The sequence below is a fragment of the Camellia sinensis genome, chromosome 12 (genome assembly GCF_055761805.1).
Source record: "Camellia sinensis isolate YWXY chromosome 12, ASM5576180v1, whole genome shotgun sequence".
Taxonomy (NCBI): domain Eukaryota; kingdom Viridiplantae; phylum Streptophyta; class Magnoliopsida; order Ericales; family Theaceae; genus Camellia; species Camellia sinensis.
Window position 1 is genome coordinate 146,793,954 of NC_138972.1, and position 16,161 is coordinate 146,810,114.

The following is a 16,161-nucleotide window of genomic DNA, read 5'->3' on the forward strand; positions in this document are numbered from 1 at the left end:
TCCTCACTCTATATACCACACAACACAACACAGCATAACCCCCCACTAAACACACCTTGACATTCACTTCCACAAAGTTGACATAACTCCTCGCTATTCCTCAATTTTCTCTGCAAATTTTCCTCCAAAAAAATGGAAACTCCGATTCCGACTGTCCTCTTCTTCTTTCTCGTTATCTGGGCCTCCAAAAATGTGGAGTCTGCTCCGGCACCATCGCCTTCGGCAGACTGCTCGACTCTGATTCTAAACCTAGCCGACTGTCTGACGTACGTAATCGGAGGAAGCACAGTGAAGACGCCGGAGGGGACGTGCTGTACGGGGTTGAAGACGGTGCTGAAAACGGACCCAGAGTGTCTATGCGAGGGGTTCAAGAACAGTGGCCAATTGGGAGTCACTTTGAATATCACAAAGGCATTGGCTCTTCCCTCTGCTTGCCATGTCTCTGCTCCTTCTCTCTCTAACTGTGGTCGTGAGTCCCATCTCCTTTTTCACCAATGTCTTCTCAGATTTTTCTTCCCTCTCTTCATGCTTTTCCTGACCCAAAAACAAAAACAAAAAAAATCTTGAATTTTTTTAGGGTTAATTACCCAAGAATCTTTCAGCTAATTTCATCTTAATCTTTGTATATCAACTTGTATATTTTGATTTGTTTAATATGTAAAGTGTATAAATATCTTATTTAGGAATTATTCTGTGTTTCGAAAATTTTAAGTTGGTGATGTGTCCAACTAATAAACAGAGACTGAGATTTACATAATACTAAAAATAAATTTTTTTTTAAAGACGCAGCATGATGTCCGGGCTAAGGAGTTGTTTGAGATGATCTAAATAAGTGTGTTTTTTGACTTTTTATAAAATATGGATTGAGTTTGGATTGGGTTTGAAGTGATGCGTTAAAGAAGTGATGTGACTTAAATAAAATGATGTGACTTAAATAGAATAGTGACTTTTTGACATTTTGACTTTTTTTAAACATGCCAAACCAACCCTAAATGAGCACATTGTCATGTGGAGTGAAAATTGTGAAATAATATTTTCGAAAAATGAAAGAAAGTGGAGTGAAATAGAAAAAAATAGGAAGGAAAATATATTTTCGTAAGTATTTTGATTGGGTAAAATTTTGTAAAAAAATATAAAAGTGAAATTTGAAATTTTAATCTCAGGTAACCGTTGCATGAACAGTTAAAATATCTTGTATTTTTTTAAAGTAAGAAATTAAAATAAATTTTAATTACAAAACTATTATGTATTGTTCAAGAAAATTATTTTTAAAAAAAATTTCCATCACTTTCAATTTAAAATTTAATTTTTTTCCTTCACTTTCACCACTTTCATCTCAAACATACTCAAATCCACTTATGTTGGCTTATACGTAAGTCTCACTTTTTGTCTCAAATTTGTGTATTATTATGTGAAAATTAGATAATTATTTGAGATGAATTAAATAAGTACGCTTTTTTAATTTATCATTTACTATATAGATAGAATCTTAGTGTAATTTAAACACAAATGTTATTCCCTACACGTGGTGTTTGTATTTCATAACCTTTTGCTCTGTTTTTTCTCTTGGGAATCCTGGAGCCCATTATTCATTTTTCTTTTGAAAATTTTCTCATTATTTATTTTTTTGTTTGTTTTTGCAGTGAGTCTTGCTCCTGGTGCTGCTCCTGGTATGAATTGATCTGATCATTTACTGATTATTATTCTACCTTAATTTATTTTTTATATGCATAATTTTTAGAGTTATATTACACTTCGTGTTTTTCAATTAAATATTTCAGTGGTGCTAACCTGCACGAATTAATATATACATTAGTATACCAATTAGTGATATGTCATTATTACTGAGATTGCATTAATAAAATACATGATAAGATAATAAGATAATCTGTATACAAAAATATTAGAGATTTCAAAAATTTTATTAAAATTTTTACCAAATGTCTCACATAGGTATGAGACACACATAGAACCCACATAGTGTGGGTCCCACATCTATGTGAGACATTTGATAAAAATTTTGATATAATTTTTGAGACCTCTAACATTACTCATCTGTATAATATTTTTCAAATTTTGATGATGTCAATGTGGATTCATTAAAGTCAAGTGGATTTCACAATCCATTTTAATGTATATGATAGTTGTGTTTGATTTTGTTGATTAGTGGAATTACTATTTAAAAAATATGATTTAAGTTAGGTGGTAGCAACTGGATATTGCATATATAGAAACATACTTGAATAGTAGTGGGTGTAAATGCAATGCCTTTGTAATTATATATTTTTATTTTTTTGACAGTTGGATAAATGATGGAAATCATTTAGCAATTTTTTGAATGAGAAAAACTGTTCCGTATTTTTGGGAGTTTTAATTAATAAAAAAAAAAAATTGTTTAACGGAAGTGGATGACTTTTTTTGAAAAAGAGAAAGTGATAAGTCTTCAACTTGTTTGGAATGAGCTAAATAAGTGTATTTTTTGTCTTTTTTTGAAAAAATGTGCAGAAAAATAGAGAAGTGATGTGATAAAAAAAAGATAAAAAAATTAAAAGATGAATTATTTTTGAGTTGCCAAACGTGGCCTTAATGAGGTGTACATTTTGTATACTAGGAAGTGATATTGTTCACACTTAATGTTTGTGATAACTTTTTTGTTTTTTTGTTTTTTCCATTTTTTTTGTTTGCTTATAAAAAATAGGAGGAAAAAAAAATTTATTTTGGTGAAATAATAAAACATATTTATTGAGTTGGTGTTGGTGATATTGACTGATTGGAGTTGATGGCCAAGTGTCATCGGAGGCCATGAGATGGCCAACCAGACAATTATGAGGGTTAAAGATTATGGGTGGAGATTTGTCTGATTGTTGACCGACTTTTGAAGGTGGTAGTGTCCGTAGTGGATGGTGGTTGAGGGTGGGGAGGAGAGAATAAAGTCTGATGTCAAAAATATAGGTCTTGTTTGGTTTGTGTTTCCCAAAAAATTTTGGAAAAAATTCTCTACAAATAAGTTTTCAAAAGTAATCAAATCAAACAAATTTTTCCAAAAAAATTTCCCAAAACTTGTTTGGTTTATAAGTTTTCCAAACAAATCTCTCTCTTATACACATCAAATCAATCACTTTTTCTAAAACATTCTCTCAAAATAATTTTCCAAAACATCTTTTGAAAAAAACCAAACCAAATAACTTTTCGTACTTTTTATCTCTAAAACTCATCTCCCAAACTCAAACCAAACATACCCATAAAGTTTTTTTTCATGTTCAAAAAATTTGAAATTTCTAGATTCAATGCCTTTTATTTTTTATTTTTTAACAAAAAAGGAACAAGAAACTAAAGCTTTTTCCAAATGAGGAGATCATATATCGAAGTATGTCAAGATTAAAGCTAACAAAACTATTCACAAATTAAAAATTTTTTGGTGAAATTTTAAGAATTAGTAGGAAGTGAAGTTTGTTTCTAATAGAGAGATTACAATCTGGTTTTTATCTTGTCTTCTGTATCGAACTGATTATTAATGCATATGGATCGAATCATCTATATAATATTCTTTTTTTATTTATGAAAAAAAACCCATGTGGTTATTTCTATTTTATTTTGCCAGAGGGTGCCGTCTCCCCAAGCACAACCGGAGGAGGCGTGGCTACTTCTTCGGTTGGGACTAATCCGGCAGCAGCTCCTGCAAGCTCAGATTCGGTTGCGCTCACTGCATCTATCGGATCAGTTGTTATGGTACTGGTGGCTGCTTCATTTACTTTGGTTTGAGATGAGAGAATGGGGTAGGAGAGAGGCTGTTTTTGTGATGTTTGTAGACTTGAGATTTGATTGAGCATTCTAAATAGTATTTAGAGTTTTATTTATTTATTTATTTTGGGATGTGGAAGAGAGTAGATATTAATCATTCTGTAAAAGTCTCTTCTCTTGCTTCTTTTAAGCCAGGTCTGACATTTGGATTCCTGTAGTGCTATAATATTAGTTATAATATTCCGTTGCTTACTATTTTTTTGTTTGAATGAAGAAATTTGAAGTTAAATTTCCCAGAATTGAAGGACTGTTTGTTTGATGTAGGAAATAGATGTATGTTCTAAGATTCTTGTATTAATTTATAGAAATATTTTCAACGATTAAATTTATCATGTTATTTTAAATTCATCAACCTATAACTCTCAAATTTATTTTTCAAATCTAAAATGAAAATTATATTCCTAAAATGGTTGATGTTATATTCTTTTACTCCAATTCATAAATTCAAATGCAACTTTAATTTGTATAATATTTTTTAATTTTGAATTATATCATAATTTATCAGAGTCAAGCGATAGCTTAGCAACGGAAAATATTAAGTGTAATATTTTAATGTTTTAATTTTATCATATTGAGAAAAAAAAATTAAATTATATATAAATATATTTTATAAATAAAATTCGTGCAGAGGTTAGACCAAAAGGGGCTGGGGGTACAACGTATCCCCGCCTCACTTATTTCTCATAACAACAATGATTCATCCCCCTTTCCTCCCACCTCCTTTGACCCCCTCTCTCTCTCATTGGTTATATTTTCTTTTTTTTTTTCTTTTTTTTCCTGCTCCTCCAATCACTCCCCGCCACGTGACAAAGGGGGGTGAGGGGGTGATCCCAAAAGGGGGTCCCAAGTATTATTCTTCTCATAATGAGAAAAATCTTCAAGGATCGAGGTGGAAATGGGAAAAAATTATCAATCCTAGTATTTGTTGAGAAAAACACATGAACAAAAATGAGAAACAAGTGTATGGTTGTGGTTTTATGGATGACAGCGTTTGGTACCTCGTTAATTTGAAGCATCAATTGATTCTCTTTTAAAATTTGACCCCAAAACACAACCCTATTTTAAGGCATTGATTCTCATTTTAATGGCAATGGTTCGAGATTGAGTCCTATCCCCATGAGATCTACCTTTTTAGCTTCACTCTTTGAAAGTTCCGTTTAAGGAAATCCAATCCACGGCTGTCGATTCTCTCCCTATCAAATCTCATCTTCTTATCACAGTCGATTTATATGCGAATAGAATAATTTTACAATACGTGTTAGTATATTTAAAAAAAAAAGGGCAAATTACATATACACCCCTCGAGATTTGGTAAAATTACAGATACCCCCTGAGGTTTCGGAAATTACATCCCGCCCTCTGAGGTTTGTATTTTCATAACAATTTACCCCCTGAGGTTTATATTTCATAACAAATTACCCCCTAATTTCTTATGTAAATATAGCATTCAGGGAGAAATTTGTAATTTCTCAAACCTCAGGGGGTATTTGTAATTTAGCCAAACCTCGAGGGGTATATATGTAATTTGCTCAAAAAAAAAATTATTAAGAACACAAAATTAATAGTACCCGACATAATATTCTTGGAAGGTGAATCTTATCTTTTTGGAAGTTCCACACATAAATAAAATGATTTTGTTTGATTTTATAATTAATTTTTGTACAATTAAAATGATTGGTTTCTGTCTATATATTGAAATTTTTATATTTAAAAATTAGGTTATAAAGTAAAGTCTTTTAAGAATGAACATGGTTTACTCACAATTATTACCATTTGGAGTTGGGAATTCATGAAAACAAGATATATTGAATTGTTTTGGAAAATAGATTAAAAGTTAACATTTTGAAATTTTTTTTTTAAATGTATAAAAAAATAATATAATTAAAAAAAAAAACTACTTTTGACCTCTTACTAAAAGAGGCCATTGTCTAAAGAGGCTTTTAAAATTTTGAAAATAAAACTTGTCAAAATGGATGTAGGATAAAAGCCCAAAGTGTGATTGAGCTACTCAACACCAGCCCATATAAGTTTTTATTTTAATTTTTTATTTTTTCAGAGAGGAACTTCACTCACTATTCTCTTAGCAGTCCAGCTAGGGCACATCAAATCAATCTGCCACTTAAATTTATCATAATTTTTGTTTTTGTTATATTGGGAAATATTAGCGGTATTATGAGAGTTGTTTTACAAATGTTCAAAGCTGCTATGTTTTTCCATTGAATCAAAAAAAAAAAAAGAAAAAAAAAGAGTGATGTTTAAGTGATAATTTATTACAGTTGATTTAACTTTGATATTATAATTTTAAATTTTCTTGGTGCTTTTTTCTTGTCATAAATTTAACTTTGTTAAACTATAGAACAAAAAGACCAAATTTTTTTTTTCTTCAGTAGTTGTAATATTTTTTCATATCTAAATCTATTTAAGTAAATTTTAATATATATTTTAGTAATTATATATCAAGCTTTATATGGTTACTAGCAAATAAAAAAAATTAAGAACACTAAGGTGTTGTTTGATAACATTTATAGCTTATTATTTTTTGAATTATAAAAAATATTAAGCACGATACACAAGTATTTTAAAAATTTATTTTGAAAATAAAGGTAAAAGGTTGGCTACAAAAGGTAGTTAGAGATAGTCCCCAGAACTTGATGGCGATGAGAAGTGGTGGTTGAAATTGTTTGTTGATGGTCGGTTGACCACGTAATATGGTAGTTGAAGGTGGTTTTAACAAGAGGTGGTGATCGAAAGTGATTACTGTTAGTAAAAAGTGGTTGGAAGTCAAGATAATCGATAATGGTAGCCAATAGTAATAATGAACAATGGGTGATAGTTGACAAAAAAAAGAAATGAAAAAATAATAATTAAACAATATTAACTTTTTTCATTATAACTTTTTGAAAATAAAAATAGAAACCAAACGAATTTTGTTTATAATTTTTAAAAATTCTATAAAATAAAGCTAAGCTACGCGTAATTCTATAATTTTGTTTAAAAATTCTATAATTCTATAATTTTGTTAAGTATAATAACAAGCTTATACGTAAAACTTGGGTTTTGTTAACAAGTACCTAAGAGCACTTGGTAAAGATGTATTAAATCCTTTTAATTATCTCCACTATCATAGAAAAGAGAACTAACTATAAATATATTTTCCTAGAAACTAAAATGCACTTTTCTTAAACTCCCCCTATTTTAACATTATATATTTTTCATAATGGAGTTTTTTTTTTAAAATTTTTTTATCATAAAAATAAATACCTATATTTTTAAATGACTTCCCTGATTTTTTTATAATTTTAAATGCTCTTTATTTCTATGACAAATATAAAAAATTATGTCCTTTATTTTTTTAATTTTTAAATTCATTTTTCTTACACCATATAAATTATATGCCCTTTATTTTTTAAAAAACTTTTTAGATTCATTTTTCTTACACTATATAATTTAATTATGATTAAAACTTAAAAAAAAAAACCACAAAAGTCATTTAAAATAAAGGTATTTATTTTGGTGATTAAAAAAAAAAAAACTTCATTATGAAAAGTATATAATGTTAAAATAGAAAGAATTTAAGAAAATGACATTTTAGTCTCTAGCAAAATATATTTATAAATAATCCTTTTTTCTATGATAATGGACATAGTTAAAAAAAAAATTAATCCTTAACAAATGTTCTAAGAATACTTTTTTAACAAAATTCGTAAAATTTTGAAGAAAAAGCCGTGTCTCATTCTCTATCCAAATGTTACAAACAATTTTTTTCTTTCTCGATTTTAGAGCAAAGATCATATTGAAAGTAACTTTTTTAATACTTAATTCTACTAGGTTTTTCGGACCATGCAATAAATTAAAATAACAATTGTTAAGGCCATTTACATTAACTAATCAGATACCGGCATGAGAATGCATCCAAAAATGCTAACATAGAAAGAGACTTAATGTTGACATCATGGTTTATCAAAATATGTCACAATCATCGATAATTACATAGCAAAAACGCGTTTTAGCTTTGAATTAATCTTTGTTCTTTTCGTCAGTATGACCAATTAGTAAGTTTCGGTCTGTCATATAAGACTTTATGTTTGTGATACGCTTATAAAAAATAATAATCGTATTAATTATATTTAATTTTTATGAAAATAACGAAAATCCAGTGTATGCCAAATATATATATGTACAAATTTCTCACAATAGTTAGGACATCTATATGCAATTCAAGTTGAGATATATAGTCATGGTGGTTTCTCTAAGTTCAAGTCTAAATGTTGCTAAGCCGGGTCCTTATAGTGCACTAACTAGTCACTCCAACAGGCCTCCAAAGTTCATCGCCATTTCGTGCAAGGCTAGTGAAAATGAGACGACTAATTTCTACAAAGTACTCTCTCTAAGCTCTAACAATGCCGGAATTGATGAGATAAAAAGAGCTTATCGAACCATGGCTCTCAAATATCATCCTGACGTCTGCCATCCTTCAGAGAAGGAAGAGTCCGCGAGGATATTTGTTGAATTGCATGAGGCTTACAAGACCCTATTGGATGCTGTGTCGCGCGAAGAGCACGATCATGAACTTAGTATGGGAGATTTTGCAGGAACCTATAAGATCGATGTTGGCGGTGATCAACTTGAAAGGAAGAGATGGAAAGGCCAAATTGTTGAGTTGAGAAGAAGGTCTGGTTACCGTGCAACACAACAACAGGAGGGATCATGGGGTAGTAGAATGAGAGCTCAGAATAGGGAAAATGGAGACTAATGAGGATTTTTTAATTTCTTCAAATTTAGCTTTTCAATTCTTTGATGTGTATGTGTTTATGTTTCTTTGATTTACTTGTTTATTGTTCATAAACAAAAATAATAACTAATTTTGGAATGTTGTTTTGATTGAATAATAAAAGGCCAAAACATTTTGGTAATTGTATGAATTCCAAAATTTGGTTCATGTGGTTCGGTTCAGGTAACCATTTTCTATTCTCTTTTTCTTAAGACTATGGTTGGATGTTGGATTTGAGTATTTGTGGAGGCAAAAGAAAAAAGGTAACGGAAAAAGACAAAATGGTTTCTGTTTTTTTTTTTTTTTCCCTCTTATTTTTTCTTTTTTCTTCATAAATTGAGTTAATGCTGACGTAATTTCAAGATGAATCACTGAAGTATTTGCTTTGACTTTAAATATACCCTCGCAGTAGGCCGTGGAATTGATCTTTCAAAATTAATTGAGATGCGTATAAACTAACTTAGACACTCAGTTATCAAATTAAGAGACCATACTTCAACAGACAAATAAAACAGAATAAAAAAAAGAAAGAAAAGAAGAAGCGAGTATTACCGTGTTTTCTTGAAACGTGTTATGTATTAAAAAAAGTGAATATTAACGTGTTTTCTTGAAACGTGTTAAGTATTAAGTTATTAACGTGTATAGAAAATCAAACAAGTATAATAAGGTAGTTTCCTAAATCAAGCTCTATTTTTTTTTTGAAATCCATAGTTTCCTAAATCAAACTCTATTTTTTTTTTTTTTTTTGAAATCCGTAGTTTCCTAAATCAAACTCCATTTTTCTTCAAATCCAATTCTATTAGGAAAAGGTTTCTATTAAACTCCTACTCTACTATATATACACACATCCACACACTACTCTCTATACATAAAAAAATTTGTAAATCCAGAAATTCATAATGTCTCGTTGTGTGATTGTTCGTGATGTTTGGGCTGATAACTTGAGTTTTGAGTTCGGTTTGATTCGTCGAGTTCTTGATGATTATCCAAACGTGGCAATGGACACTGAATTTCCAGGGACGATCATCTTCTCCGACAAGCATTACTCTTGTTTGTCTCCCTCCGACAACTATTTCCTCATGAAATCGAATGTGGACGCGTTAAACCTCATACAAGTGGGTCTCACTCTGTCGGACAATCAAGGCAACCTTCCCGACTTGTACACAGACAGTTGTTACGCGTGGCAATTCAATTTCCGAGACTTCGACATCGAGTCTGATGATCATCGTAACGCAGATTCGATCAAGCTGTTAAAGCGGCAAGGAATTGATTTCAAGAAAAACAGAGAAGAGGGAATCGATTCGAGAGAGTTTGCGAAGATGCTTTTGTGGTCGGGACTGGTTTACAAAAGGCCGTCGAAGAGATGGGTGACTTTTCACAGTGGATATGATTTCGGGTTTTTGATAAAGATGTTGACGCACAGAGAGTTGCCTGAGAACCTCGAAACTTTCATGGCTATGGTGCATTTTTACTTTGGTGGGAATGTGTATGATATAAAGCACTTGATGAGGGATTGCAATGGATTGAACGGTGGATTGGAGAGAGTGGCTAAGGCACTCGGTGTTGATCGTGCGGCTGGGAAAAGGCATCAAGCCGGATCAGATAGCTTGCTCACCATGGAAACATTCTTGAAGCTTCTGAAGATGGTAGACACGTCCTTCATTAATCGACTAATCCAAGAAGAAGAAGAAGGAGTCGGTGGATCTGATTGTCGATTTCGCTCTGTGTTGTATGGATTGGAGACTAATTTCAAGTATACCTATTTCGAGTATACTTCTTTTAACTTGGTACCAAAGCAAATTTGTTATGTTCTTGTACCAAGTTATTAAAATTTTATTTGATCAATTAAATGTAGGTTGTGTTAGGAATATTATATGAATATTAATGATTTGTTATGATTCAATTAAACAATTTAGGTATGCTTTGTGATTGGCTCGATGTATCAATCATAGAGATATATGAATTATGTATATATAATTTTAGGTTATAGGAAAGAAAATTATAAGACATGCATACAACTTATAATTGTTTAAATTCATTACTTTAGAAATATTCTATAAGAATGAAAGTTTTGTCTAAAATTCATTAACAAGCGTTTTTGAATTGTTTAGATACTAACAAAGTGATTCTGGAAAAAATGAAAAAGTGAGGGTTGTATACGTTGTAATTTAACTATTAATTAAAGTTATTATGATAAAAAAATTAAAAAAAAAATTGTTTGAATAGAATTTAATGAAACCGGTTCATTTTCAGCCCAACACTTCTAAGGCGAGGCTGACGGCCCCCAGCTATGGGCTGGGTCGGCTTGTTTCGAAAGTGATTCCAGCCTACCAGTTGTTTCTATTATGTCTTTGTTTGAGTTTTTTGAATTAAATTTTTTTTAAAGTTAAATTTTTATTTTTTATTTGTTTTTGTTTTTAATGAGTATTTTTAAAATTTGAAGTATTTTTTTTTTACTTTTTTTTGATGCACCTTTAGATGTATCTAAAAAGTAAAAAATTTGTGAAAAAATATTTTTAAAAATTAATAAATACCTAAAAATAAAAAAAAATACTGAATTCTCTTCTTTTTTTTTTTTTTTTTTTTGTATTTTTAGTGTTTAGTGAATTTTTAAAAGATTTTTTTCACAAAAATTATACTTTTTATGTGTATTTATGTTAGGTGTATCCAAAAAATAAAAAATTGCTTAAAATATTTAAAAAATTTAGTAAAAACAAAAAAACACGAAAAATAAGAAAGTAAAATTTTCTAAAAAGTGTTTTTGGAAAACCAAAAACAAGCAAAGTGACTCCATTATTTTTTTATTATTTTTGTCTTCTATGATTTTTTATAAAAAAAATATCTAATATGCTTTGTTGAACTGAATCTAAAAGTCTATTAAAAACGAAAACCAAAAACAAGCAAAATTTTTTTTGTAAATTAAGAAAAAAAATTTATTAAAAATGAAAATAAGCCAATTTTTTTTTTAAAAAATAAACAAATCCCAAATCATCCCGATGCATTTCACAGCCATTTAATAATTTAATCAATTTAAACTTCAAATTTCTCAAAGGAGATGGAAGTTAAGAGTTAAAGCTTTTGTTTGATTGTGATCCAATATAATTGACATAGATGTGATGGGAATCACAACACTTATTTTATTTTCCTTTTAAAATGTGAGCAATATCTAGGGCATATTTGATTCATTGGTTGTGTATTTGCTTTCTATTTTTTGTTTTTATTTATTTAAATATATATATATATATATATATATATATATATATATGTATAAATTGATTGACAAATCATTACTGGAAACATTTTGGGAATATTTTACAAACCAACTTTTAGAAAAAAAAACAAAAAATATTTTTAATTTTTTTAAAAGTTATTTTAGCACATAAATAAAAATTAAATACAAATAATGAATGTTTTTATTATTATTTTTAAAAAAATTAAAAAGAAAGAAAATAAAAAATACAACCGAAGTTGTTTTAGGGTTTTGGTTTTGTAAGAGCATCTCCAATGGTTTGCCATTGGAACTGCCATTGCTATAATATAGCAGTAGTGTTGAAAAATGATACTCCAATGGTTGAATATAGCAGCTACCAAATTTGAGAAATGCCAAAACTTGTGTCAAATTTCACACAAGTTTTGGCAGTTGCCATTTGTGCCAACTCAGCCAAAACCGACTGTTTTCCTCCCTCCTTCCCTCTCAGGGATTGTTTCACCATTTTTTTTAAAATAAGAATTCACCAAAAAAAAAATTTCAATAATTTTTTTTTTAATTTACTCAAAATCAGGAAAGTTTTTTTTACAGAATTAACAAAATCAACAATAATCAATAAATCACTCTCAAACAAATCAATAAATCTCAACAAAATCAACGGCACCTACGAACAAGAAAAATGATTTATAGAAAAGGTACCTGAATCCATGGACTTTATCTCATCCAAGAATATGAATCCATGAATCCATAGAAAAGGTGATTTATAGACAAGGTGATCCATGAATCCTGAATCCATGAACAAGAAAAGTGAATTATAGAAAAGGTACCAGAATCCATGAATCCATAGGAAAAGTGCTTGAATCCATGGACTTCATCACTATCAAACATGAAAAGTGAAGAAAAGGTACCTGAATCGGCGATCGTCCATCTTCTCAAACACCGCCGCTGAAGACCACCAACCCTCCCTCCGATTTGTGGCCAAGAAGTTCCTCTCTCATCCCTAAACACCTCTTTGAAACCCCCAACCTCAACCCCCAATTAGCTCTCTAATTCAAAGATAGAGAGAAGAGAGATAGGGTTTGTAAAAGGAAGAGATATAGAAAAGAAGAGAGATAGAGTGATGGGGTGTAATCAGAATGAGGAAAAGGAAATGAGAGAGCAGTGTCTTGGAAAAGGAAATAGGGTCGTTGGATCTATATAATCTAATAGTGGGGGTAGTGCCTTGGAATGTGTAACATGAGCCAACGGCTCTATTTCAATCTGGAAGTAAAAAAACGACCATTTTTCCAAACAAACAACACACCAATAGCTATAAATTAAACAAGTAAAAAAAGGGTAATATTTTTATAATAGTATACATACACATACCTTGTTTCACCAATTTGAGTTCATAGCAACTATTTTTCTTTCAATTATAGTTTTCTTTTTATTTTTTCATACAATTAGCATGGAAGGTTCATAAAAAATAAAGAGAGAAAAATCATTCACTACTCAAGAAGATGTGGTAATTTGTAGAGCTTGGTGTCACATTACTGAAGACCCAGTTGTTGGAAGTTAGCAATCGCATGCTCATTTTTGGGAAAGAAGTTTTGAAAATTATTACTCGCTACAAAATGATCACTCAAGAACATAAGTGTCTATCTTATCTTGATGGGGTGTAATCATGAAGTGTTGCAATAAATTTTGTGGGTGTTTAGCGCAAGTCGAAAATCTACATCCAAGTGGGATGTCACAAGTTTATATAGTAAGATTTCATTTTCATTTATTATGTTATTTTTTTTTTATATTTTGTCTTATATAAAAATTAACTAATTAATTAATTAATATTTTATTGATATAAATACTTCAAGCAAAACTTTTATACCATCAAGATGAAAACAGACATTTTGTTTTTGAACATCATTGGCCAATCTTGCAAAACAATATCAAGTGGCAAGATGTAGATCTTACGAACACAGTAAAGTCAATGATACATACACCATTTTTCCCTAATTCAGCTCCCGATTCTCTTATGGATAACTGTATTTCTCTTGAAGATGATACCAGCCCAAGTGTTGGTAACAATCCAGCTGTTGGTTAGGGCAATGTCTCTATAATGGGTAAGAAGGTTATAGGTAGAAAAGCTGCAAAAGAATTATTTTGGTAAAGCCTAAAAAATGAGCATACAATTGGAGACATTTAACCAATACCTTACTGAGAAGGAAAATAAAAAAAGATGAAAGAGAAGAAAAAAGGATTCAAGCATCACAGGAGCTGAAAGAACTTGAGATGAAAAAACATGGCTTTGAGATCAGAAGACAAGAACATGAGATGAAAAAGGAAGAACATATGATAATGACTGCAGACATTTCTCATTTGGACCTTCATATGAAAGAGTATTACACAATGCGAAAAAATGAGATTTTCACAAAATGGTCCTCAAATGTCAGTAGCCCAAATTACTATTTTCCTCTACCTCCTGATGAATAATTACGAGATAATATATTTTTAAATTTTGCAATGTCATTTGTTTTTTAATGTAATTATCGGTCTTTATTTGCAATGTCATTTTTTTTTAAATTTTGTAATGAAATTTCTTTTCTATTTTTATTTTTGAGTATTTTCTACAAAAGAATGTAATATTATTTTTGCAATGTATACTGTTGACTATTTTTTAGTATAATTTAAATTTGTCAAAAAAGTATAATAAAAAAACAAATAATTACAAGATAAGTAGAGTGATATGTTTTTTGGTGGGGTGCATTATATTTATTTTTTTTTCTTCTAATTTTTCAAATTTTTTTCATTTTTTATATTATCTAGTTGGGAATAATATAAATATATAATTTTTTTTTACAAACAGGTAAAAAATGTCATAAAAGATAAAAAATAAACAAAAATAAAATAACAAAAAAACCTGTATCCAAACAACACCTACAAATTTGGAGAGAAAGTTGGTTGAGGTTTGCCAAAATAGCAAATGATCATTGGAGCACCATTGCTATAATTTGGCAAAATAGTACTATTCATCGTGAAATTATAGCAATAGCAATGGCATTATAGCAATAACTATTGGAGATGCTCTAAGAAGTTGTTTATTAAGACTGTTTTTGTTCATGGATTTAAAATAAAATAAAAAAAGATTTTTATTGACAAATCTCATTTAGAAGTGTTCTAACCCAGAAGTCTATGAAGAAATTTTTTAATCCACTTAATACCATGTATTTATACTTTTATTTCATAAAGTCTTTTTTCTTGATTTGCACTATTTTTTTAGACTCTTATACCTTTATATTTAATATTGATATTTAATGTTGGGGGAGGAGAGAGAAGGGAAAGGACCAAGACATAGGAAATTTTATACACAAATTAAATAATATTGATGTTATTATTTTATATTATTATATAATGTGAATATATTTTTAATTGACAACACATAAAAATAATGTGAACATTCTTTCTCATCTGATGTGAACGTTCACAGCACCTTTCCAGAAAATTCTTTCTCATCTAATATAGTGATGTGAACATTCACAACATGTGAACATTCTCTCTCATCTAATGTAGTGATGTGAACGTTCACATTCATATGTTTTTAGTATGAATATTCACATTATGTAATTGACAACACAATGACAAAAATTCATTTCAAATTAATGTGAATATAATGATGTGAATATTCATTTCAATTACATGATGTGGAGAATCACATCATGTAATTGACAACACAATAATAAAAATTTATTTCAAATTAATATAAATATAATGACAGTTAACATCCTGATGCATGGGAATTGCCAAAATATAATGACAATCAACATTAAATATTAACATTAATAGAGGGCGAGAGAGATTGAGGGTGTTTTGATCTTCTTACCTCAAATAGTCAAAAAGAATATGAGTTGAATGAAACAAAACTCTTAGAAAGAGGATTTATAAAAAAAAAAACCCTCAAAAAAAAAAAAAAAACCATAGAGTTTTTTTGTTTAAGACACGTGTCTTACAATAAGTTCTACTTATTGACATTGGACTCATTTCGGTCCATCGATTTAGAATTAGATCGTAACAGTAGACACAATTCATGGCCGATGCTGTAGAAAAATCCCCTAGCACATAGATGCAGCCATCAAACAGCCCCAACGGCACAACCACAAAACGGCATTTGATCTAATGCATCTGCAATTCTGCTATTTGATCCCACCATATTCCACATCCGAAGGCCTAATACTATGGTTGGATGTTGGACTTGAGTATTTGTGGAGGCAAAAGAATGAAGGTAACGGAAAAAGACAAAATGGTTTCCGTTTTTTTTTTTTTCCTCTCTTATTTTTTCTTTTTTCTCCATAAATTGAGTTAATATTGACGTAATTTCAAGATGAATCACTTTGCTTTGACTTTAAAT

The 16,161-nt window shown here is 29.7% G+C and overlaps 2 protein-coding genes and 1 pseudogene across 2 annotated transcripts; all 3 read left to right on the top strand.

Moving 5' to 3' along the window:
- Positions 1-2: 2 nt before the first annotated feature.
- On the top strand, positions 3-3,996 carry LOC114283188 (non-specific lipid transfer protein GPI-anchored 31). The gene is made up of 3 exons (XM_028226018.2): positions 3-469; positions 1,644-1,670; positions 3,602-3,996. Exons 1-3 carry the CDS (start codon positions 133-135, stop codon positions 3,760-3,762), a joined length of 525 nt encoding a protein of 174 aa, XP_028081819.1. The 5' UTR covers positions 3-132; the 3' UTR covers positions 3,763-3,996.
- Positions 3,997-8,038: 4,042 nt separating this feature from the next.
- Positions 8,039-8,554, top strand: LOC114283171 (chaperone protein dnaJ 20, chloroplastic-like). Its single transcript, XM_028225997.1, has one exon. The coding sequence runs from the start codon at positions 8,039-8,041 to the stop codon at positions 8,552-8,554; it is 516 nt and encodes a 171-aa protein (XP_028081798.1).
- An 855-nt stretch (positions 8,555-9,409) lies between these two features.
- On the top strand, positions 9,410-10,475 carry LOC145789198 (putative CCR4-associated factor 1 homolog 11 pseudogene; annotated as a pseudogene).
- The last annotated feature ends 5,686 nt before the right edge of the window (positions 10,476-16,161 follow it).